The sequence below is a fragment of the Pan paniscus genome, chromosome 16 (genome assembly GCF_029289425.2).
Source record: "Pan paniscus chromosome 16, NHGRI_mPanPan1-v2.0_pri, whole genome shotgun sequence".
In the NCBI taxonomy this organism is placed as follows: Eukaryota; Metazoa; Chordata; class Mammalia; order Primates; family Hominidae; genus Pan; species Pan paniscus.
In genome coordinates this window covers 59,311,645-59,334,352 of record NC_073265.2, presented here as the reverse complement: position 1 = coordinate 59,334,352, position 22,708 = coordinate 59,311,645, and the positions used below count along the sequence as shown (strand labels likewise).

The 22,708-nt window shown below is 54.1% G+C and overlaps 1 protein-coding gene across 14 annotated transcripts in view; it reads left to right on the top strand.

The window, feature by feature from the left end:
* Nucleotides 1-19,900, top strand: part of TLE3 (TLE family member 3, transcriptional corepressor) — a 49,771-nt gene extending 29,871 nt beyond the window's left edge. For 2 of the 14 annotated variants that reach the window (XM_034939033.4, XM_034939027.3), the window contains exons 7-20: nucleotides 1,877-2,081; nucleotides 3,623-3,639; nucleotides 7,446-7,565; nucleotides 8,635-8,685; nucleotides 9,280-9,432; nucleotides 9,804-9,945; nucleotides 10,437-10,636; nucleotides 11,719-11,795; nucleotides 12,795-13,044; nucleotides 13,408-13,655; nucleotides 14,726-14,873; nucleotides 15,573-15,723; nucleotides 16,630-16,706; nucleotides 17,892-19,900. In XM_034939033.4, coding sequence (XP_034794924.1) covers nucleotides 1,877-2,081; nucleotides 3,623-3,639; nucleotides 7,446-7,565; nucleotides 8,635-8,685; nucleotides 9,280-9,432; nucleotides 9,804-9,945; nucleotides 10,437-10,636; nucleotides 11,719-11,795; nucleotides 12,795-13,044; nucleotides 13,408-13,655; nucleotides 14,726-14,873; nucleotides 15,573-15,723; nucleotides 16,630-16,706; nucleotides 17,892-17,999 — 1,947 coding nt within the window. In that variant the 3' untranslated portion in view covers nucleotides 18,000-19,900. Of the gene's footprint in view, nucleotides 1-1,876; nucleotides 2,105-3,622; nucleotides 3,640-7,445; nucleotides 7,566-8,634; nucleotides 8,686-9,279; nucleotides 9,433-9,803; nucleotides 9,946-10,436; nucleotides 10,637-11,718; nucleotides 11,796-12,794; nucleotides 13,045-13,407; nucleotides 13,656-14,725; nucleotides 14,874-15,572; nucleotides 15,724-16,629; nucleotides 16,707-17,891 lie in introns of all 14 variants that reach the window. The other 12 variants (XM_034939042.4, XM_034939040.4, XM_034939037.4 and 9 more) reach the window with 12 other exon arrangements.
* Nucleotides 19,901-22,708: the final 2,808 nt, after the last annotated feature.

Here is a 22,708-nt window from a genome sequence, read left to right as displayed (position 1 = left end):
TTCTTAGAAAAAGTGGAGGAGCTCAGAGTAAGCGCCCATCCTAGAGGAGCTGGAGTTTCTTAGCTGGGAGGGGTTGGATCTCCGCATTGGACTCTGTGATGCTGGCTCCAGGGGCCCCCATAGCTTTGTGTCTGCCATAGTGTCTCAGTGCAGATGTGGGGTCAGACCACCCTGGGACAGTGCCCATGAACTGCCTAGCAACAGACGTCACAGAAGTGCTCTGACAGCTTTGAACAACGGCCGCAGTGCCAGCCTTTCACCCAGAACTGACAAAGAGAGCCCTCTGGGGCCAGGAGTGCCATGGCTTCTGTGGCTGCCGTTAACTTTGGGATGAGGCCAGGTGGGCAGTTTGTAGCTTAGCTGGGGGAGAGTAGGGCCCTTTATCCATAACCTGAAATGCTTACTGCCTCCTCCTGCCAGAGCCATGGGCCTTCACTGTGTTCTGTTATCTGTTCGCAGTTGCCAGAAAACCATCTCATATTGACAGGCGAGCTCCCTTAGTAAGGTGTGAGATCTGGAAGCTTCTCAGATCTATTCTCTATGGCACTTTCCACCAACCCCTCTTGCTTTGGAGATCTTCTTAGGAATGAACATTCTTTGGATGAGGGGTGGTGGTTGACAGATTTACTAGTGGTGGGATTTGGCCAATTACTAGCTACCTACTCCAGCCCCCTAAGCATCTATTAAATGGCCACAACCCCTCCCTTGCCAGGTGGTTGGAAGGTGCCCAGGCATTCATTCAGGCATTCAGTAAATGTTAGTTTTCTTCTCTTGCACTAGTTGAGAAGAAAGATGTGTGCATAGGTGGATACCAGCATACCTAACTTCTCTTGCAGTAGTGGAGAAGAAGTTGGGTGGGGCGAAGGGAGAGGAAAGAGAAGCCCAAGCCCCTGAGGCTAGTGTTGAGTGGGGAAGTTGGGCCTCTGGAGCCAGGGCAGCGGAGTCCTTGACTGGGGAGGAGACAGGGAGAATTGCATTGTTGTTGATAATACTGACTTGCTGCATGGCAAGTTTTTAGAAGGGTTCAGGAATCCATTTTAAACTCTTTGTAAATGTTAGCTACTGCCATGAGGCTTAGTAGCTGTGCGCCATGAGCTGCTGCAAACATTATCTTACAATAATCCTCTGGGGTCTGCTGCTTTCCCCCTTTACAGATAAGGAAATTTGAGGCTCCAGGACTTGAAGTAACCTGCCCTAGGCCACACAGCTAGGAAGTGCCAGAGCTGGGATTTCAATCCTGTTCTGTCTAGTTTCCAAAGCCTCCACTCTTCCAGTTACCCCGTTTTCCACCACTGATGTCCGGTGACGTTAGCTCTCATTCCACTGGCCCCCAGCTCATCTGGCTCTGGGGCCTTTGCTGTGATGACCTGCCCTGCCCCTGCTCTGTAAGGCAGGCTTGGAGCTCCTAAGAAATAAGGAGCCTTCCTCAGGGTCCAGCCTCAGGGTGGAAGATGCTGGCAGCTAATGCTGAAGGCATGTATGCATGAGCAAACACTGCCAGGGCTGTGAGCTTAAAAATGGATCCCTCTCTACTCAGAGGGAACCCCATGACTCTGTGGTTTTTTAAATGCATGCATTATTTATCTCAGGCTTGGAAACAAACATTGAGAAATTCTTCGTGAAACTGGGGTGCAGGGAGTTGGGGGGTGCTTGAAGACATAAATCTTTACATTACAGTCTATTAACAGACTTCCTTCAGCGAGACATTCATGTGAACTGAGCTGGGGGCAAAGGTTTTGGGGGTGCTTCCCCCTGCCACCCACCCAGTGAAGGAGCAAGAGGAATGGGAAGAGCCACTCCCTCCCTCCCTCCTGAGGTGGCCACGCCTCCCCTGCCCTCCCCAACTCAGCTGTACTCACCACCGACTTCATTGCAGCAGCAGCAGCTCCAGGCGCAGCACCTCTCCCATGCCACACACGGCCCCCCGGTCCAGTTGCCACCCCACCCGTCAGGTCTCCAGCCTCCAGGAATCCCCCCAGTGACAGGGAGCAGCTCCGGGCTGCTGGCACTGGGCGCCCTGGGCAGCCAGGCCCATCTGACGGTGAAGGATGAGAAGAACCACCATGAACTCGATCACAGAGGTGCGGCTGGGCTGGGGCAGAGGGTGGGGCGGGGCAGGGGTGGGCATGGGCCCTCATAGGCCTCACAGTGAGTGGACCCAGCAAGTGCTGTCGTCCTAAGACCAGGAGTTACCAAGGATTTGGAGTCATCTGTTGATACCTGGTGCAGGGAAGCCAGTGCCATCCGCATCCCATGCACCTTTTCCTACTCCTTGGTGTGGACCTGGTATTCTCTGTCCTGAAGACCCTGTCTGTTCATCTGGAGCTCGCTCCCATCTTCCTACAACACCCTTGCCTGTCCTTCAGGGGCCAGCCCCAGTACACCCCTTCAGGATGCCTTCCTGGTCAGACTAGGGGCTTTTTCAAGTTCCTGTAAGAGTTTAAGAGTTGGGATGCCAAAGCTGAGTCCTTGTTACTGTCGTCTTACATCCTACCCCTGGAAAATGTCTTGTGCTCACCACGATCATTAGTTCCCTAGGACAGGTGCCAAGTTCTTGGGTGTTTTCCTTACATCTATGTCTCACCAATGCAGAAACCTGGGAAAGGTGCACAGTCAGTGCTCAGGTAAAGGTTTGTTAGCTGGCTGCCTGTAAGTGGGGGTAGTGCACACCCCAGCAAGAGATCACATTGACTTGGAGTCAGAACTTGTTCTCTGACCCTCTCTGCAGCCCCTACCATGAGGACCCAGGAAGCTGCACCGAGCTTGGCCTCAGGAGTGGTTCATTGGATCAGAAAAGAGAAAAGCCTGGCTCCCTGAGAGGCCCTTTTCAAAAATTGGTGCCAAATGCACTCTGCCCTTAGATACGGTATTTACTGGGGCACGTAGCCAACACCTTCTGAGCACTAGGGACCTGGAATGTCACCATCCTGCCTTGGCCCAGGCCACAGGGTGGTAGCCGGTCCCGGGAACTGGAGGCTACATTTTTTTGTCTTACAGTGGGATGGTCCTTTTGGCAGAGGAAGAGGGGCCTCTCCATAGCAGACAGGAGAACTGGGGAGCTAGTGCTTAGCTGGGCAAAGTTTCAGAGGCTTCAGCTTTTAGGGGCATCCTGACAAAGAATCAGAGAATGGTGTTAATTTCAAAAACAAAATTAAACCACTGTTAAATTCCTTTTTTTTTTTTTTTTAAACAATAAAGTTCTTAACTCCCAGGTCCTACTGGTATTTTATATGGCATGATCCTTCTCAAGCTTGTGATCTTAAGACCCCTAGCCTGCTAAAGAGTAAACTTGGTGCCCTCTGGCATGACAGGGAGAACTGGGTCAAAGGCCTACCCTCCCCACCGTGGGGACTGGGCCTCCCTTGCCCACCCTGGGGACTAGAGGGGTGGGGGCAGCATTGGAATTTGGGTGGCAAATTTCCAAACCGAGAAATGCCACCTAATGGCCCTGCCTTGGCTGATCCATGGAGACAGCAATCCAGGCCTTCTGCTCATTTTAAAACCAGTGCACTAGCAAATCACAAAAGCCAGCTGGACTTAGACTGACCTTTTTCCTTTCTTTTTTGTCTTTTTGTTTTGGGGTGCCTGACCTTCCTCCTGTCCTGGCCTTCTTTCCCCAAAGAGAGAGAATCCAGTGCGGTAAGTGTTGGCACTCTGGAACCCGGAGGGGTGTTTGGGTGCTGGGAGGAGGTGGGACTCGGGGCTCCCAGAATCGCGGGCCTGAGACCAGTCAGTCGGTATCCAAAGCTGGCTTCTGGGTTCCCGCTTCTGCTCTGTGAGTTGTAACTAGGGATTTTGTTGTTTGTTTACTCTTGCTGAGCTGGGAGCTTCAGTGCTGATGTCTTAGTCCAGAGCCAGTGGCAGGGTGAGGGGTAGCTACTGTCATAAAATGGGAGCTGCTGTCGTCACCTGTTGAGAGTGACCTTCAGTTGTGGAAGCCCTTCATCTCTCCAGGCTTTAGGTCTGCCATTTGTCAAATGAAGAGCTTGGGCTAAATGAGCTCTAACTCCGTTTCATATGAGAGGTGATACTCTGAGAGGTCAGCTGACCAGCCCTGGATCTTCCATTGCGAGGGGCTTTGTGGAGTCTCTGGGCTAAACCCAGGGCTAAGGACCCAGGTGTCCCATGTTCAGGGCCAAGGTTTTTACCCACCCCCCTGCTAGGATGCCTCCTGTATGATCTTGCATCCTCCTCATTCCCTTCAAACGCCTGCAGTTTCTCCCTGCTCTGGGCTTCCACTCGATTTAAGAAAGTGCTAGCAGGCGAGCATTAAGGCCAGGCCGCCTGCGTGTCTGCCAGCTCTGAGATTTGTTGTAAATCTTTCTGATCACACTGAGGCTCCGAGGTTCTGTTTCAAGTGAATAAGCCTTCTGAATAAGCGCAGTGGAGTCTGGATAAAAAAAATCCTCCAGCGATTAGCAAAGCTATTTTATTCCTCATCGCTGTCCTTGTATCTGGGGCCATCTAATCTGTTAGGATGGCTTTGGTTATTACCTCGTGTTAAGTAGGACTTGGAAGGTCAGGCAGTTAACTAACCATCTAGACAGCAGCTTCCTTGCGCAGCTGTCTCCAATCCAGCCCTCCTTCTCTTCCTGGCCCTCCCCCTACCCAGGCTGACTTTTTAAACCTCCCATTAGCAGTGAGGCTGGCGTCCGTGGCCTCTTGACCCGCCTACATGCTCAGAAATCCAGGACCACATTTGGGCTGAGGAATGGCTAGGTACCTAAGAGAGGAGTCATTGAAGCTGAAAATCCGTGTTCACTGCCTCAGTACTGATCCTCTAACAGTGGCATTTTTTCGGAGAGGCAGTTTGCCTAGATAGGTGGAGGCCTGGATTGGACATTTTAAGGCTGAGGTCTGGTCCCAGCTTTATGAGGCCCTGTGTAGTTCTCTTGGCCTCTCTGAGCCTCAGTTTCCTTGTCCATACCATGGGAATAATTCCTGCTTGACCAACCTCTCAGCTTTGTTTCGGAAGACCCTTTATAACCTGACTGAGGATCCAGATTACCTGGCTAGCAGGGACCCACTTCAGTGGAATTGGAGGGGGAGTGGGAAGCCCAGCACTCTCTAAAGAGCATGAGTCTTTACCTCATCCTCATCCCTATTGGCTTCTGGCTTTGTGCCCCATCTGTGAAAGTTTTCTGCTAAAAGACCCCCCCCTGGGAACCCCCAAGAGCTGGGCTGTTTACCATGCTCGCTGAGGTCCATGCATGGCACACATGGGCCTCAGGAAACTCCAGTGGGAATGAATCAAGATGCTGGGCAGAGGCAGCAGTGGGCAGGGCCGAGGCTGTGCGCATGGCCTGTGGCGTGGTGACAGTGTCAGCGGCGGTGTAGACTGAAATAATCAGGCTTTGGAAACCAGGTTGTCAACAGATGAGGCCTACGGCAGGAAGGACAGGGCTGTGTCAGAGTGGGAGGGGGGATGGGGGGACGGGCTGGAAGCTGTCCCAGAGGGGTTAGTCTGGAGTCCAATTAGTGGTAGCTTCATTCATATTTCCTTGCCTAGCCGAAGCAATAAAAAATACTTAGTTTTTTGGCCGCCTGCCAGCCAGAGGCGGGCTGGATCGATGCCGCTAAATGCCTGACATGACTCTCCGGTAGCGGCGAGGGTTTTCAGCCTGACTGCATGAGAAGAAAGAGCTCGCTGTTCTCCCGAGCCGAGCACCGGGTCGCAAGGAGAAACACGAGCAGCCGCACACCCCCTCCCCTGCCCGCCCGCCTGCAAGGGGCAGCCAGTGCGAGGGGCTGGAAGCATTTCTGCTTAGCACAGGGTGGCCACCACCGTCAGAGGAAATGAAATGAAATGACGGTGATTTTTCTGCCGGCGATTGCAGCAGCTAATTGAATTGCGGCTGTGCGCGCATCGCCACCGCTCCTGCACGGCTGTGGGGAAGGTTGAGCTGCAGTTCCATTATAACCTCCATTTTTTCTTCAAGGCTTGATAACTCTGCCATTTTAATTTGCTTCAGGCAGAAACTTGGCAGGGTAGGGCTGCCCAGAACCCGGCTTAGGAAAGGAAATTAAGTTCTGAGGCTGGTTGCCGCACTATTCCCACCGAATACTGCCCAGCCCCGTTCCCTCCAAGTGGCCCTTGCCCCTGAGCCACCCTTGGCCTCTGGGAAAGTGGAGAAGAGAAGGGAAGCCTCATTCCACTTGCCTTCTGATGCTCTTCTCTTCTGAACAGATGTCCCTCTGGGTCTCCATATGACCTCCTGTGTTGCATGGGGACTGGGACCTGGGATGGCCTGTCCTTTTCTTCCAGCTCCATCATAGCTGGACCATGAGCTCCTGGAGGGCAGGGATTGTGTCTCATTCATTCTACCACTCCTGGCCTGCAGCACCAGGGCTGACCCAGGGCAGCTGCTTGGAAATTGGTGGGTGGGTGAAGGTAAAGTTTGGACTCTTAGAAAGGAGTAAACCTCACCAATATCATAGAGGGGCCTTGGTCCTGATATTAGTCTCTGGGCACAGAGGTTTGCTGGCAGGTGCCCTTGCCAGTTGCACTTCCCTCCCTGCTCCCCAGCTCGGTGGTAACAGCCACATGGTGATTTCTGACCACTATCAACCCCTAGGACTGCTCCGTCATCTTCCCTCTTCCCAGGCCTCCCATCCCAAAGGCTTCTCATCCTCATTTGCTTTATAGTTGAGGGAGAACTCACGAAATTTTGGGGTTCCCTTTGTGCCACCTTCTGCTAGGGGAGCTTGGGCACATTCACCAACCTCTTGGGGTCTCCACTTGGTGATGGCTACAGAGGCAGTGACTGTCCCTGCCCTTGCTCCTTTCCCTGTCTGTCAGAGGGAAAGGCTTCATGACGTGGCATTTTTGTTTTTTTTACAACCCTGGTGTTTCTCCAGAGTTGCTGACAGCCTCACCGTGGAGGCGGGGGTGTTCACACAGAATGCTTGGCTGCTCATCTCCACTGGGAAGTTGGTGGCCGCCTGACGCCCTCCTTCCCTATCAATCTCCCCATTCCTGTCGGGCTCAGCAAATGAAGTATTGCTTATGGCCCCCGCCTGTCAGCTCAGATCCATCTTACAAGACTCAGTGCAAATTCCACTTATCCCTCCTTTGAGCAAATGAGTGTGGCAAGCGCGAGATGGGTGGTGAATGAGACCCAGGTGACCCTCGCCCTCACAGAGCGTAGTCCCACAGGCCAGAAGGCAGACGGCTTGCTGCAGGGTTAATTATTTAATAGCAGTGCAGAGCTGCAAAAGAGAATTGGGGATGCGCCCAGGGCATCTCCCCGGGGACTCAGTCTCAGGGGAGTAGGGAAGGCTTCCCTGGCAAGGCTCTGATGGAGCCACGATCTGCAGGGCAGAGAGGAGTTCAGCTTCTCTTCCCTCCCCTGATCTCCGTGTCACCTGCACTTAGCTGTGTGCGGATGTGTGAATTGTTACACGCAGCAGAAAGTTTTAACCCCGAACCCTCTTCTTCCTTCCAGAATAACTCTGTGTCACCCTCGGAAAGCCTCCGGGCCAGTGAGAAGCACCGGGGCTCTGCGGACTACAGCATGGAAGCCAAGAAGCGGAAGGCGGAGGAGAAGGACAGCTTGAGCCGATACGTACGTCCAAGGCGCCATGGCACCACTGGGGTTTCTGTTGGGTAGGGCAGGGGGTGTCTGCAGGGCCCAAGCTGTGGCCAGGGTCTTCTTGTGGTTGGCAGTGAGTCAGAGAAGCACAGGTTGGCGATAGGGGACCCTATTGAGGAGAGCAGGGTGGGGACAGGGCTGGGGTGAAGTTCACACACACTATGAGCATGCGAGCCACTGTGGGGCGGAGGTGGTTGGGGAGGTCGTCCTAGCCTCCATGGGGTCTCTTCCCACAGACAGGCCAACAACCCCATGCTGCTGTCATGGTGCTGCCGGAATCCCACTTGGCTCTAAGGGGCTGCTCCCAGTGCCCCCCAAAATGTGGACCCTATAGTCCTCTCAGTTGGCCTCAGGCATGCACTCACTTGGCCACCCAGTCATGGCTTTTACTAGCCTTTTAATGGGATGCCCCCGGCACGTGAGACCCTAGTGGAAGCATGGCTGTTGTGTTTCCCCTGTGTCAGGCTGTGCAGGGCTGAGAGCTGGGACAGAGGGAAGGGGAGGATATGGTGCAGGGCCTCAGCGGTCTTGCACCCAGCCCTCTTCAGCCACATGGCTGCTGTGTGGCTTTGGACACATTGAGCACCCGAAGGACACTCAGCTGTGTTTCTGTGAGAGGAGGCAAGTTACCATACCACACAGACGGGTGGGAATGACCAGGTGAGAGCAGCACACTGACTGTGAAGGATGGTGGATGTAAAACCAGCTCGGAAGAAGGTTCTGGCTTCAGAGAGAAGCAGAAGGGCAGGCTGTGGGGGCAGGGGCTTAGAACTGCTATGATGGAGCGGGTGTCAGTGCGGCTGCCCAGTGGGTACAGGAGTGGAGTAACCCGGGGCCTGGGCTAGGGGACAGCCTCACGGGGAGACCGTGTTGAGCTGGAATGGAGCCTGTTGAAGGGCAGGGCTGGAGTAGAAAGCATGGACTTTGGGGTTTGGCCTGGCTTCAGGTCCTGGCCAGTAGAAGGACAGGGTGGTTTGGGCTCAGTCAGGGGTGGGGAAAGTGTGGCCTCTTACTGACCAGTTGGCTTCTCTCTTGGTTGCAGGACAGTGATGGGGACAAGAGTGATGATCTGGTGGTGGATGTTTCCAATGAGGTATGGGCAGGCCCGGTCGCAAGGGGGCTCTTGGTTTGGCATGGTTTGGAATTATTCCTCCCCAGGGTGGGATCTGTTCTGTCTGTTCTAGTATTACTGGCAGCCTGAGCAGGGAGACAAGGCCTCCAGTCTTGGGGTCTCAGGGGGTCAAGAGGAGCAGGGCAGGGCTTTGCTGCATGGTGTCTGGGCATTTATGGGCCTGGAGGGCCTCCTGCAATGGGTCTCCAGAGAGACACCCCCAAAGATCCCAGGTAGGGGCCATCTTCTATTCCCCGTGATCCTCCGTCCCCCCAGGGTCTCAGCCTCAGGGGCCTGAGGAGGAGCTGGAGAGCATCTACATTTGGCCAAACCCAGCCATGCTGACTGAAGTCCTGAACTTGTGTTTGACATTGGGAAGATCATCCTTCCACCCTCCCTAGGCCTCAGTCAGACCAGATGGTTAAGAGCTAGTTTTTCCTCACTGTGGGGCCCCCAGTCTTTCAGCCAAGCTCGTCTTCCCATCACCCATGCCCTCTCTCTTCCCACTCCCAGAGCAGGGAAGCCTCAAGGCTGGCTGTTGCTTTCAGTGCATCTCTGCATCACTTGTGTTTTCAGGACCCCGCAACGCCCCGGGTCAGCCCGGCACACTCCCCTCCTGAAAATGGGCTGGACAAGGCCCGTAGCCTGAAAAAAGATGCCCCCACCAGCCCTGCCTCGGTGGCCTCTTCCAGTAGCACACCTTCCTCCAAGACCAAAGACCTTGGTCATGTATGTGGGGTCTGGGTGGAAGGGAGTGGGAAGGGAGCGGCAGGGACTGGAGCTGGGGTGGTGCCGATTGGCAGGCAGAGGGGTGGAGTGGGAGAAGCTGGATGGGTGATTGGCCCCGGTTTACCTTCTGTGCCTGCTGGGCCTGTGCTAATGAGTTAACATTTCTGAGCCTTGGTTGCTACGTCTGTAAAATGGGAGTGATCACCCCAGTCCCTGCCAAACAAGGTTGGGCAAGGATTGAGAGGCTGTTCGGCAGAAGCTTCATAAGGGTCTGGCTCTGGGCTTCACGTTGGGACCGGCACCGGTTGTGCCCGGCTCCTAGGAGAATGGAAGCCTCATGGCCTCCCTTGTTCTGCATCTCCCCTCTTCAGAACGACAAATCCTCCACCCCTGGGCTCAAGTCCAACACACCAACCCCAAGGAACGACGCCCCAACTCCAGGCACCAGCACGACCCCAGGGCTCAGGTCGATGCCGGGTAAACCTCCGGGCATGGACCCGATAGGTATAATGGGTAGGCACCATGGGCTGGGTTAATCTGATTGGGGGGAGGGGGTCTGCTCTTGGCCAGGGCAGGGGTGACACACACGCATGGGATAGAGCACAGGCAGTGTCTCCCAGGGCCTGCCCCTGGGGACTTCACGGTCAGATTTGAGGAGGTGACACCAGGGTTTCTGGGACCCCTGCTGGGCCAGACATGAAAGCAGCATCAGACAGGTCAGGGCTCCCAAAATCTGTTCCCACCCCTGTCATTAGTCCAATGAGGCTCTAAGCAAGCCCGTTTGGGCCTCCATATCCTGCTCTGTAAAAAGAGGTGGGTGCATCTGCCAAGCTCTAAGCTTCTTTGGCTCTGAAGGCAGGGATCCCACTTGGGTGGGTTCAGTCTGAGAGGACTGCCTGGAGCAGGCAGCTTAAGAATGCAGGGAGGTTTATTGCTGGGTGAGGCGGCCATGGCCGTGTCCCAATCCACCTAAGGCCCACCTCCCTGACGCCCACCCCTCGCAGCCTCGGCTCTGCGCACGCCCATCTCCATCACCAGCTCCTATGCGGCGCCCTTCGCCATGATGAGCCACCATGAGATGAACGGCTCCCTCACCAGTCCTGGCGCCTACGCCGGCCTCCACAACATCCCACCCCAGATGAGCGCCGCCGCCGCTGCTGCAGCCGCTGCCTATGGCCGATCGCCAATGGTGAGCTTTGGAGCTGTACGTAGACCTTTTGGCTCCTTTCTTGGGGACTGGGCATGGTGTGGGGAGCCGGTGGTTGGACGGGTGCTCCCCACATGCTAAAGGGGCCCCTCAGGGTCTCAAGGCCAGGCAGCTGCCCCTGTGGGAAGGTGTATCGGAAACAATTGAGACTTGGCTGGAAGGGTACACTCTTTGGGGCCAGCAGACCTGAGTTCCATCCCCCACTGGCCTGTGAGCTGCCCTGTGACCTCATGCAAGGCAGCCTCCCTTTCAGTCTGCGAAACGGGGCTGACACCTGGCTTTCCCAGCTCTGGGGGGTAGGAATCCCAGGGCGAGTCAGGTGATGTCCATGGAGCAGGGGTCTCGTAGATGGGACTGGTTGTACAAGACTTTCTATTGTGGTGAATAAATAATAAGAGTTAGGGGCCGGGCGCAGTGGCTCACGCCTGTAATCCCAGCACTTTGGGAGGCCAAGGCGGGTGGATCACCTGGGGTCAGGAAATCGAGACCAGCCTGGCCAGCCAACGTGGTGAAACCTCGTCTCTACTAAAAATACAAAAATTAGCCGGGCATGGTGGCAGGCGCTATTCGGGAGGTGGAGGCAGGAGACTCACTTGAACCCGGGAGGCAGAGGCTGCAGTGAGCCAAGGTTGCACCACTGCACTCCAGCTTGGGCGACAGAGCGAGACTCCATCTCAAAAAAATAAAAATAAAAAGAAGAGTTAGGGTTGGTGGGGAGAGGGGCCCTTTTTCAGGAGACAGTTTTCCTTTTTACCTCCTGGACCTGGGGTGGCCTCCTCTCCACTGGCAGGCCCACTAGGACCACAGGAGAGGAAAGAAGTAAGGCAGGGCCAGCTCTGCCTTGCAGAACAGGGAGGATGCTGGTTCAGAGTGGGGTCTGCACTGTCACCCCCTCCCTGCCACGGGCTGTCCTGGGCCTGTGTCTCCTCTGAATCAATGGGCTCTGCTCTGCTCAGCTTGTCTCTTGGGTTACAAAGTGGCAGAGCCGTGCAGGTAGGACCCCGGGTGGGTGGTGGAGGAGACGGGTGGGGGTGTGTGGCAGCACGGCTGATGGAGGGCTGTCTTGCCTTGCTTTACAGGTTGGTTTTGACCCTCACCCCCCGATGCGGGCCACAGGCCTCCCCTCAAGCCTGGCCTCCATTCCTGGAGGAAAACCGTAAGCTTTGGCTATACTTACTGCATGCTTTGTAGGGTGGGCAGGAGAGAGCACTCTACCTCCTCTTCCAACAACGCCCCTCATCCCCTGACCAAGGGTTTGCCCTGGTGCATGTCCCTTTGGAAAGGTATCTGTCCCTCTAGAGGCACCGAGGGCTGGTTGCAACCCCAGGAAACTGTAGCCAAGCCACACTTCTGAGCACCCACAGAAGCTCCCTCCAACAGAGGAGCCGTGGAGTTAGCTAAGTACATGGCCACTGGGCTGGGAGAGAAGGAACACTCCTCACCGAGTCACCTGGAGCTGTGGTGGGCCTTGCCGACTCCTTTGGGTTCGACCTGCTGGGAAGGCCCCAGTGCCGCTGGTCGCAGGCCCTTCCCTGTCAGCAGTGCTTCCCTCCCCTGGAGGGCACACTCTCCCCAGCCCTTCACTTCCTTGGGTTGCTAGGAAACTAAAAGATTGAGCCTACAGATAATGCCGAGACACTACCTGACACAGTCCTCTAATTGTCCACGAGAATCTAGATGCTGATTGAGAGGGCACCCACCAGAGCCTGAAACAGCAGGCAGGCCAGGCTGGCTCACCATAGGCTCTGACATGGACTTTCCCATTTGCTATTGGAGGGGCAAGCAGATCCCTTCCCTAATACCACCGGCTCCTAAAGCAAGAGGTGGCATTTCAGCCAGGCCCTTTCCAGGGTTGGCATGTTGGGGGAATGTATGGATCATGGGAAAGGGCATTCCAGGACACCTGTGGGTTTCTGGTCTGATTTGAAGCAAGGATATATAACTGGGTGTAAAAATCAAAGGTGGTCTGTTAATCACTGTCTACCCTGATGGAGCCATCCCAGTACATGGGGTTACTGGGTTCGAATGGTTTCAGAGCAGAGGGGGCTAGAGGCAGGGCAGCCAGTCGGGGGCGGTGCAGGTGACCTGGGCCAGGCCTATGGGAACTCTGAGGGGCCGGGGTGGATGGCAGCAGTGACGGTTCTCACCTTTTCAGAGCGTACTCATTCCATGTGAGTGCTGATGGGCAGATGCAGCCCGTGCCCTTCCCCCACGACGCCCTGGCAGGCCCCGGCATCCCGAGGCACGCCCGGCAGATCAACACACTCAGCCACGGGGAGGTGGTGTGTGCCGTGACCATCAGCAACCCCACGAGGCACGTCTACACAGGTGGCAAGGGCTGCGTGAAGATCTGGGACATCAGCCAGCCAGGCAGCAAGAGCCCCATCTCCCAGCTGGACTGCCTGGTGAGAATCTCAGGGCTGCTGCGCCTCCTTCAGCTGGTGTAGGAGGATGGGGCAGCCTGGGCCACAGGGGAGAGCCCCAGGGCCCGGCTCAGCATCGTATTGGCTGAGCAACTTTAGGCAAGCTGACTAACCTCTCTGAGCCTCAGTTGTGCCTTCTGTGTGTGGGGCTGATTCTGACCTCCTGGTATTCATGAAAGATCAAAGGGTTGTGAATTTGAGGAATGGGGACAGCCTGGCAGCTGCTGGGTATAGGGGGAGGCTGTAAGCAGGACTGGTGAGGGTGCTCGGTGTTGCTGGACAGGACTCTCCTGGTGCCCAGGAGGGGAAGTAGGCAGCACTCAGCCCTGCCCCTTCTCCCTCCAGAACAGGGACAATTACATCCGCTCCTGCAAGCTGCTCCCTGATGGGCGCACGCTCATCGTGGGCGGCGAGGCCAGCACGCTCACCATCTGGGACCTGGCCTCGCCCACGCCCCGCATCAAGGCCGAGCTGACGTCCTCGGCTCCCGCCTGTTATGCCCTGGCCATTAGCCCTGACGCCAAAGTCTGCTTCTCCTGCTGCAGCGATGGGAACATTGCTGTCTGGGACCTGCACAACCAGACCCTGGTCAGGTGAGCCGGCAGGAGGGAGCATTAGTGCCTCGTCCTGGGGAAGTTTTTACCCATCCTGCCTGGTCTTGTTTGCTGTGACCTTGGCCCTGTCTGAGGCACTGTGGGGTGGCCAGAACCGTTGGGATGCACAGGTGAAAAGACAGCTCCGCCTGCCTTATGCGAGGGACAGAGGAGGGAGGGCCATTGGGCCCAGGAGTTGGAGAGGGCTCTGGGAAGAAAGTGGAGCTGGAGCATGTCTGGGGAAGTGGAGGTCAGATTAGTGGAGCAAGCAGAGAGGCTGGGAGCAGAGCCCCAGAGACCAGATTAGGGAGACCCGACTGGGAAGCCACATCACGTGGTGGCTAAACAAGCCTCAGGACAAAACTGCTGGGTTTGAATCCTGCCTCCACTATGACCTAGTGCAAGTCGCTGAACCCCTGCGGCTCAGTTTCTTCCTGTGTAAAACAGTGACAGTGGAGCATCTTCCTCTGACTGTGCTGCAGCACAAAGGCAGACGGGTGCCTGGCCCAGCTGACTCTTGTATACATGGGCTGTGTGTGTTATTCAGCGTGTGCATGGATGGCCTCAGCCCCATAGTTCATGCAGGGTGAAGAGATAGATTAAGAGGGCAAATTGAGGGTGTGTGGAGTGCGAGTTAAGGAGCTGCGTCCTAAAGGCAGTGGGGCCCTGCATTCTCTTTATCAGTCATCTCACGTGTAGCTTCCCCAGGGCCTTCCTGCCTTCCTCACCTTCCTGAGCCTCCAGCTCCACCTCCTCCAGAGGCCCACCCTGGAGGGATTCAGTCTCAGAAGGCTAGTGCAAGGTCCCCTTCAGAAGGCTAGTGCAAGGTCCCCTTTTCACCTCCGCGCCCCCCCCCCCATTTCCCAGGGGACTTGTCCCTGGGCAAACCCTTCCGTGGAACTGGAAAGAGGCCGGGGCTAGCTTTGCTGCAAGCTCGCTAAGGGACCATGCGCATAGTGCACTCTTCTGGGCCTCAGTTTCCTCTTCTACTCAGACTGCCCCTGGGATGGCCGCCACCTGGCAGTCTGTGGTTCCCGGGACTCACCCTCCTCCCTACTTGGCTTTCGTAGGCAGTTCCAGGGCCACACGGATGGGGCCAGCTGCATAGACATCTCCCATGATGGCACCAAACTGTGGACAGGGGGCCTGGACAACACGGTGCGCTCCTGGGACCTGCGGGAGGGCCGACAGCTACAGCAGCATGACTTCACTTCCCAGGTGTGCGGCCCAAGACTCCTCCCTTCCCAAAGAGCAGTGTGTTCCCTCCCTCCGGGGCCCCAGTGGCTGGGTCAGGGACAAAGGGACCCTCACAGAGTGGCCACTGCCAAGAGACTTGGGACCAACCTGAGCCATCTGGGAAGGCTTCCTGGAGGAAGCAACAATGAAACAGATGGAGATGACCTTGGGGTTGGACACATTTGGCCCAACTGGAAATTCGATTCATTCTCTGCTGCTATTGAGCACTTTGTCCTCGGCGTCCTCATTCACAAGATGGAAATAATAGTAGCCCCCTCCTAGGTCTGATGTGGGCACCTGAAATGATCCCTCTAAAAGGCGTAGCCATGAACCCGACTCACAGAAAGCATTCAGTAAATGCCAGGGATTATTATTTCTTATTTGCATTCCTCACTTTAATATTTTAATCTTAAATTTTTAATATTTTAGTTTTTTTTTTTAACTCACTTTTTTCTTAAGGAAAGACGAAAGTCTCAGAGACAGAGTAACTGAATGCAAAATATCTGTGCTGTCTCACCTATAAAATGGGGATGGAAAATGACCTCCCATACTCCTGGGTTATTGGGTGGGTGGGGAGGGACCCTGAGCCTCAGAGGACCTGAGCAGCACCTTTGGGAGCTGCCCTCCTCTTGAGGGCAGAGAATGCTGAGCTCAGTCCATCTCCCCTCCCACCACCTGCAGATCTTCTCGCTGGGCTACTGCCCCACTGGGGAGTGGCTGGCTGTGGGCATGGAGAGCAGCAACGTGGAGGTGCTGCACCACACCAAGCCTGACAAGTACCAGCTGCACCTGCACGAGAGCTGCGTGCTCTCCCTCAAGTTCGCCTACTGCGGTGAGCCTTGGATGGGCCCAGGCCTGATGGAGTGGGGTGGGGAACCCAGGGCAGCCTGGCCCAACAGGACAGAAGAGGGGCCCAAAGCTTATAGAATAAGCTAGGCCCTGGAACCAGGCCTCCTGACCCCTGAGCTGGTGCCCCTTCAACACCCTTAAGTGATCGTGTTCCACATCCTTGTTTCTCGGATGCAGATGTCACCATGAGTTACTGAACTCTTAGGACACTAGGCCAGAGCCAGTTCTTGCAGGCTTGGGGCAAAGGAACAGGACAGTGGTAGTGCAGGCAGTTCCTCTCCATGGTTACAACCACTTGCTTTGACGTCTGATAGCCTTGGATGGGAATGTCTGCTCCTCCACTGACAAGCTGTGCAGTCTTGAACATCTCACCCTCTCTGAACTCTAGTGGATTTTTCTCTCTGGTCGGGAATAGCATGGTGCTCATGGCTTTCAGGGAGCATAAGGGCTTTAACACTTGTAGAGCCCTGGCCGAGTTCCTGCTTGGAGGAAGGTCACCCACTGACTGCTGTCTTCAGCCAGGTCTCCAGACTCCCAGGGCTTGGATATTTTCAGTATTTCCTGTCGCCTTCCAGTAGTAGAATTTAGAAAGGCCAGTCAACCTTAGTGGCTTTAACAAGAATCTTTTGAGGCAGTGTTATCACTGCAATGAACTTCAAATCCTACCTTTTCCCATCCTAGCCCCGCCCAGCCCTCCCCCTGGATTTCAGAGAAAGGCCTTCTCCAGGTGTCCACAAGTCCCATTTGCAAAATGTCTGTCGAAATTGGAGAGTCATACTAGTTAGCAGTTCTCACTGCTTTTCTATGGCAGCTGGCCATGTCTGGGGCAGGTCTTGCTTTAGAGGGCAGTGAGCTACAACCTGATCATGCCTTTGCCTCCCACCTGCAGGCAAGTGGTTCGTGAGCACTGGGAAAGATAACCTTCTCAACGCCTGGAGGACGCCTTATGGAGCCAGCATATTCCAGGTACTGCCCACCATCTGAGTCCTCCTCTGGGTTCTACCCAGAGTTGAAACTTGGTGATGGTGATGGGAGTGAGGATAGCAGGAGGAAGAACAGGAGGAGCCTGGAGCCAGGATCAGACCTGCCCTGGTCCCCTCCCCACCCCTACCTGATAGGGGAGCAAGATTGGGTTCTCCCAAGGACCTGGGGACTTCAGCAGGACACACAATCTGCTACTGATGGCTTCTGACCCCCGAGGGCAAGGGCTTCTAAGCTGGGGCGCTTGTCGGATTTGGAGAGTGAGGAATAGCATAAGTGTTTTTGCTCTGGGCTGGATGCTGAGCACCTGCAGGAGGTGCGCTGGGCAGCTGGGCACCCGGCAGCCTTGCCCAGAGCAGTGTTGCCTCCTCAAGTGAGTGAGTGTTTCCACCTGCATTCAGCACCAGCAGGGACATGGACAGGAAAGAGAGGAGGAAAGGAAGAGGCTTTTTATAATCTACCAGGATCTGGGGCCTGCCATACTGCACTGATTGGCACACACACGTGTGCACACACACACGTGCACTCTTTCCCACACACGATCAAACTCACACTCATTTACTCACGCACACTTGGTCTCCCACACACACTTTCTTCCTCTCTCTCTCTTGCGCGTCCACACACAGACTTGCATTCTCTCTCACTCCCTCAGCCAACATGCCACTTTCTGGACCCAGGCTGAAATGTCTGGTGTGCAGCGTGTCAAACCTCATTGTTAGGGTCTCTAGTTACAGCACATGCTTCAAACATCAGGTGGCAATCCTTTTCCTAACTCATCAGGCTGTGGGCCTGAGCTGCTGACGCCAGCTCCTAGCTTGGAAATGCTTCTTCCTATTTGTAAACTCGGAGGAGAAGCTCGTGCTAAAGCGTCCTGTTCTGATCATTATGACTTACTGTAAAGATCACGTGGGAGACTGTTACTGAGCTTTTCCTTATGGAAAAGCAGGTGGGAGGGGAGCTCTACCTGAAAATGCTTTGTGGGTGCTTTAAAGCCTCCCCACCTCCTCTTCACCGCACTGTGCTCCAGGTCGGAGCATCAGAGAGGGGCAGAGGAGGGCAATTGTTGCCGAGAGAACCGAGATGGTGTTGAGCACTGGAAAATGAATTCCTGTCTTTTTTCTCCCTGCACCCCACGCCTTCCTGCTGCTTCTCCTCGTCTTCCTCCTCCAGTCTAAAGAATCCTCGTCTGTCTTGAGTTGTGACATTTCAGCGGATGACAAATACATTGTAACAGGCTCTGGTGACAAGAAGGCCACAGTTTATGAGGTCATCTACTAAACAAGAACTCCAGCAGGGCTGTCAAACTCTGGGAGAAACCGACTCGGCTCTGACAGGGAGACCCCCAGGTGAGGGGCCCCGAGGATGGCGGAGGATGGGCCGCAGGCAGCCGAGCATTCCGGGCTGCGCTCTGGCCGGCTGAGAGGGCACGTGCCCCGTCACGGTCTGGACTCCTGGGCCTGGATTGATGTGTCTCACAGACTCGGAAGGGTTCTGCTCCTCCTCCTCCCCCTGAACAATGCTGGCAGTTGCTACAAATAGATTTATTGGAGGCTTATGGCTCCGGTTCCCCCACAGACCCGCTCATGAGTCTCTGTTTGTTCTTCCCCTTTCTTTTGCCCTGTCCCTCACCTTGGGTCGGGGGTGCTGGAGTGGACCACAATGTTGTGCTGGGGGAGGGGGGGGTCTCTCTTTGCCGATTGTGCAGTGCACAAGATTTGTGAAAAATGTAAATAACAGACTCCTATTGCGGACTGATCAGTGGGAGAGGAGGCCCCTTCCCACCGGAAACTCTGAGTGTGTATTTCGCCTGCTGTATTTGTAATCCACTCGTGGTGGTGGCTTTTTTTTTTTTTTTTTTTTTTTTAAATAAACAGATTCTCTCACCTGGGAAGAGGAGACAGGGAGGGGAACCAATTGAAGAAAAAGGAGAAAAGTCTTAGAGTGTGGAAAAGGCAACCAGGTTGGCCGTAAGGTGCCTGCTGGAATGCGTGTGCCTCCACACGGGTCTGGGCATCCGGACTGATAACCAGCCGGCCAGACTGAGGGATGGAAGGCACTGAGATGGGGGCCCGTCCGGCGGACACCTGCAGAAACGGAGCTTTCTGTGGTCTCTTGCACTCTGGCTGCCTCTTGCCCTCTCTGTGTCTCTCTTTCTTGGTCTCTCCCTCTCTCCTCCTCAGCCTGGTCTTTCTCTTTGGTGCACACTTAGTTATTGTTATGAGCAATGGAAGTTCAAAGGAACTCCCTCTCCAGCTCTTCTGAATCTTGGGACACAGCCTAAAAAGGACAAAAAGTTAGAAGACAGCATAGCAACTCAGCTCAGGGAGCTACCAGAGAAAAATAGCAACTGATGTGGGTGCTTTTTTTTTTTTTTTAATTTGAATAAAAAGAATTAGAAGTGATGTCCTTTTATAAAATGCCTTCTCCCCCTTCCCGCCTACAGTCTCTTCCTCTCCCCTTAGAGGGGGGAAAGTGTATAAACCTACAGGGTTGTGAGTCTGAAAAGAGGATCCCCCTCACCCCCACCCTGGGCAGAGCAGTGGGGGTTGGGGGGTGGGAGAGGGGGACACAGATCCTGGCACACTGTGGATATTTCTTGCAGATTGCAGTCTCTTGTGGCCCAAACAGGTTAGGTAGACTATCGCCTCTGGCAGGTGCCACCTTTTGGTACCAACATGTTCTGAGGTGTTAGGATTTGGGTTGGGTTTTTTTTGTTTTGTTTTGTTTTTTTCCTTTTGGTCTTTTTTTTTTTTTCTCCTTTTAAAGAAAAGCTAAAGGCCGCTGTGAGTCCTGGTGGCGGGCTCTCCATGGATGTAGCATATCGAAGATAATTTTTATACTGCATTTTTATGGATTATTTTGTAATGTGTGATTCCGTCTGCTGAGGAGGTGGGAGGGGCTCCAGGGAAAGCCACCCACCTTCAGTGAGGTTGCTCCCCAGCTGAGCGCACCGGGCATGGGATGTGGAGGCTGGCGACACACCCTGTGCCTCTCCAAGGCTGGGCGCGTGGGGCGTCCAGAGTCTCTCTGGGTCTCAGATGTCCATCTGCCACCTCTTGTTAAGGCTCTAGCCAGAAGGGAGGGTGAGGGTAGAAGAAAGTTATTGCCGAAGAAAAAAAGAATGAAAAGTCATTGTACTGAACTGTTTTTATATTTTTAAAAGTTACTATTTAAAGGTTGGTTTGATTGTTGCGTCTTAATTGCCTCTCCCCCCAGTTTGCCAGTCCTGCCCCCCCGCCCCGGGAAAACAGCCAGGCCACTGTTGCTGTCACATTCTGGAGCCTGGGCCAGGGCCATTTCCCATCGATGTGAGCTCTTCTCATCTCACAGCATTCCCTGCGCTGCTTCCACCCCCTTCTCCCCTTCCAGATACCCAACATCGCAGCAGGGATTTCACAATCCCATACTGTGTCGCCTCCCATCCAAGCGCCAGGGAGGGTAGGGGGTAGGAGCTAAGACTTCCTCTGGACAGATGGGCAGGGCAGAGTTCACTGAGGTGAAGGAAGACCACAGGTTAACACCAAAGTATTGTACAGCTGTCAATGCAAAACTTTTTTGGAAAAAAATTAAACGTAATGAACTTGAAGCGAAACTGCAAAGTGTCTGTGAACATCTGGACCTTGGAAACCTGCACAATTTTATTTTAAGCTTAACACGTTTAGGTGGGACGAGGAGATCTTCAATCTCTAGGTCACAAAGGTGTGTTTTTGGATGATACAGAAGGAAGCATTTGCAGAAGGGGCAGACCCAGAAATGCAGGTCATTGTCCCCAGGGAGGGAGTCGGGGGCTGGGCGGGAAGAGGAGAATGCTGGTGCCCATTCCCGGGGCGGTCCCCAGGCTCTTGGATTTCATGCACCCATTAGCAAAAGCTCTCAGGGCACTGGAGATTAACATGGTTTCCAACTCCTTATTTTGTCAAAGTCATTCTCAATCAGCACAAACAATTGCCTGCTGTCATTTCATACAAGAAAGGGAATCTCACATTTAAAAAAGAGGAACGACAATCTCAGCATAAAGCACAGTCTTTATGACTAGACGGGACAACTGGCCTCCCTCCACACAGAGGGGTCATTTAGCTGGAGAGGGAGGTCCTCTCAGGCTTATGGAGGAGACAATGCCAGCAGGTAGAAGGGACCAGACAGGCTGCAGTGGGCTATAGCTCTGCCTCAAATGGTTGCAGGGGTGTGAGTCAAACAGCTCTCCTTGGACCATACCTTTCTCGTGTGTCCATCTCTGGGCATTGCAACAGAGGGCTAGGGGCCTGGGAGCAGGCTCTGGCCAGAATAAGATTGTGTGTTTGTCCAGAGCATGAGGTTACCCATGGGAGCCAAGATCAGGGTGGAATTGGGGCTTGCAGGCCCCAGTTTGGCAGAAGAGGAAAATGTCCATCAGGGAATACTCACCCCCCAGGCTTGTCCTACTGGAAAGCAAGGCCAGTGTTACTCTTTGAGGAGAGACTGAACCTCTGCAAGGCTGTTCACTGAGATTTCCGGGGCACAGTCAAGGATGGAGAGATGACCAAGAGTCAGTCCCTGCCATAGAAGCTCACAGTTCAAGGTCGGGGAGATGATACAGCCCCTTACTTCATTTGACCTGTGTTCCCACTGCTGCTGTCCTTAATGCTGGCACACTGGGCCTCCCCTGCACTGAGCCTCTCTGCACGTGCTTCCTCCTGCTGCGTCTCCCCATCCACCACTCCACTGCTTTCCACCCAACCCTGGCTGGCGGCACGAACCACATCTGGGAGCGTGTTAGAAATCTAGAATGAGCCCCTCAGTCCTACCCAAGCAGAATCTGCATTTTAACATGCTGCCGCGATTCCTGTGCACATCAGTATTTGTGAAGCATTCCAGTCTAAAAGGAGGGGCCCACTCCGTGGTAAACCTATTCCCATCCTTAATCCCCCCATGTTGCCCCCTTTTTACTTAACAGGGTGACAGGAGGCTTTGATGCCATTTTTCTGGCCTTTATCACCCTCCAAGTGTTCCTTTCCTCTTATGCAGAAATCCAGGCTTGTAGCAACCATAGCGTTTACAACATGTTCCTGCACCTATTTGCTTGTCTCTTCCCACCTAGACTAGTTTCCCTGGAGGGCAGTGCGCAGGACCTCATCAGCCCAGGGCAGTGCTAGTGAATGATGAGCTTTCACCAGTTTGAGATTATCCTAATTCACAGTGTCTGGCATGATACCCAGGGCATCCGATACTCAGTAACACGAGCCCAGAGAAGTGAAATGATGTCTGGAGTGTTTTCAATTCTATTGTGCTGTTTTTGCTCAAAGCAAGATCTGTTTTTTAAAAAATGGAGGGCCACAGTTGTCAGAGGCCAGGTTTAATGGTTTTAGTTGCCATCAAATTACAAACAAATGGGCTGGGCACGGTGGCTCATTCCTGTAATCCCAGCACTTTGGGAGGCCAACGTGGGCAGATCACCTGAGGTCAGGAGTTTGAGACCAGCCTGGCCAACATGGTGAAACCCCATCTCTACTAAAAATAAGAGAATTAGCTGGGCGTGGTGGTGGGCACCTGTAATCCCAGCTACTTGGGAGGTTGAGGCAGGAGAATTGCTTGAACCCGGGAGATGGATGTTGCAGTGAGCCCAGATCATGCCATTGTACTCCAGTCTAGGCGACAGAGCGAGACCGTCTCAAAAAAAAAAACAAAAAAAAAGAACAAATATTTGGGTCATCTCTGGCAATAGCTGACAAAACCACCCTTTCTAGCTTCCCTCTGAGTCACAGCCCTGTTCCCTGCCCCCAGGTGACCCCAACCCCAGCGTGGGCAGTAATTATCTAACTTGTAGGGTCTCTGAGAAGGTATGGAGACAGAGATCTGGATGCTGGAGCCAGAAGGATCCTTAGCAAGACTGCTAAATGTTAGGTACTGGCCATCAAATGGCCCATAATGATGCAAGTGTAATTTTTTTTCCCAATAACTTATTCAGTGTTTACAAATGAGCATCATTTTTAATATAAAACAAATAAATC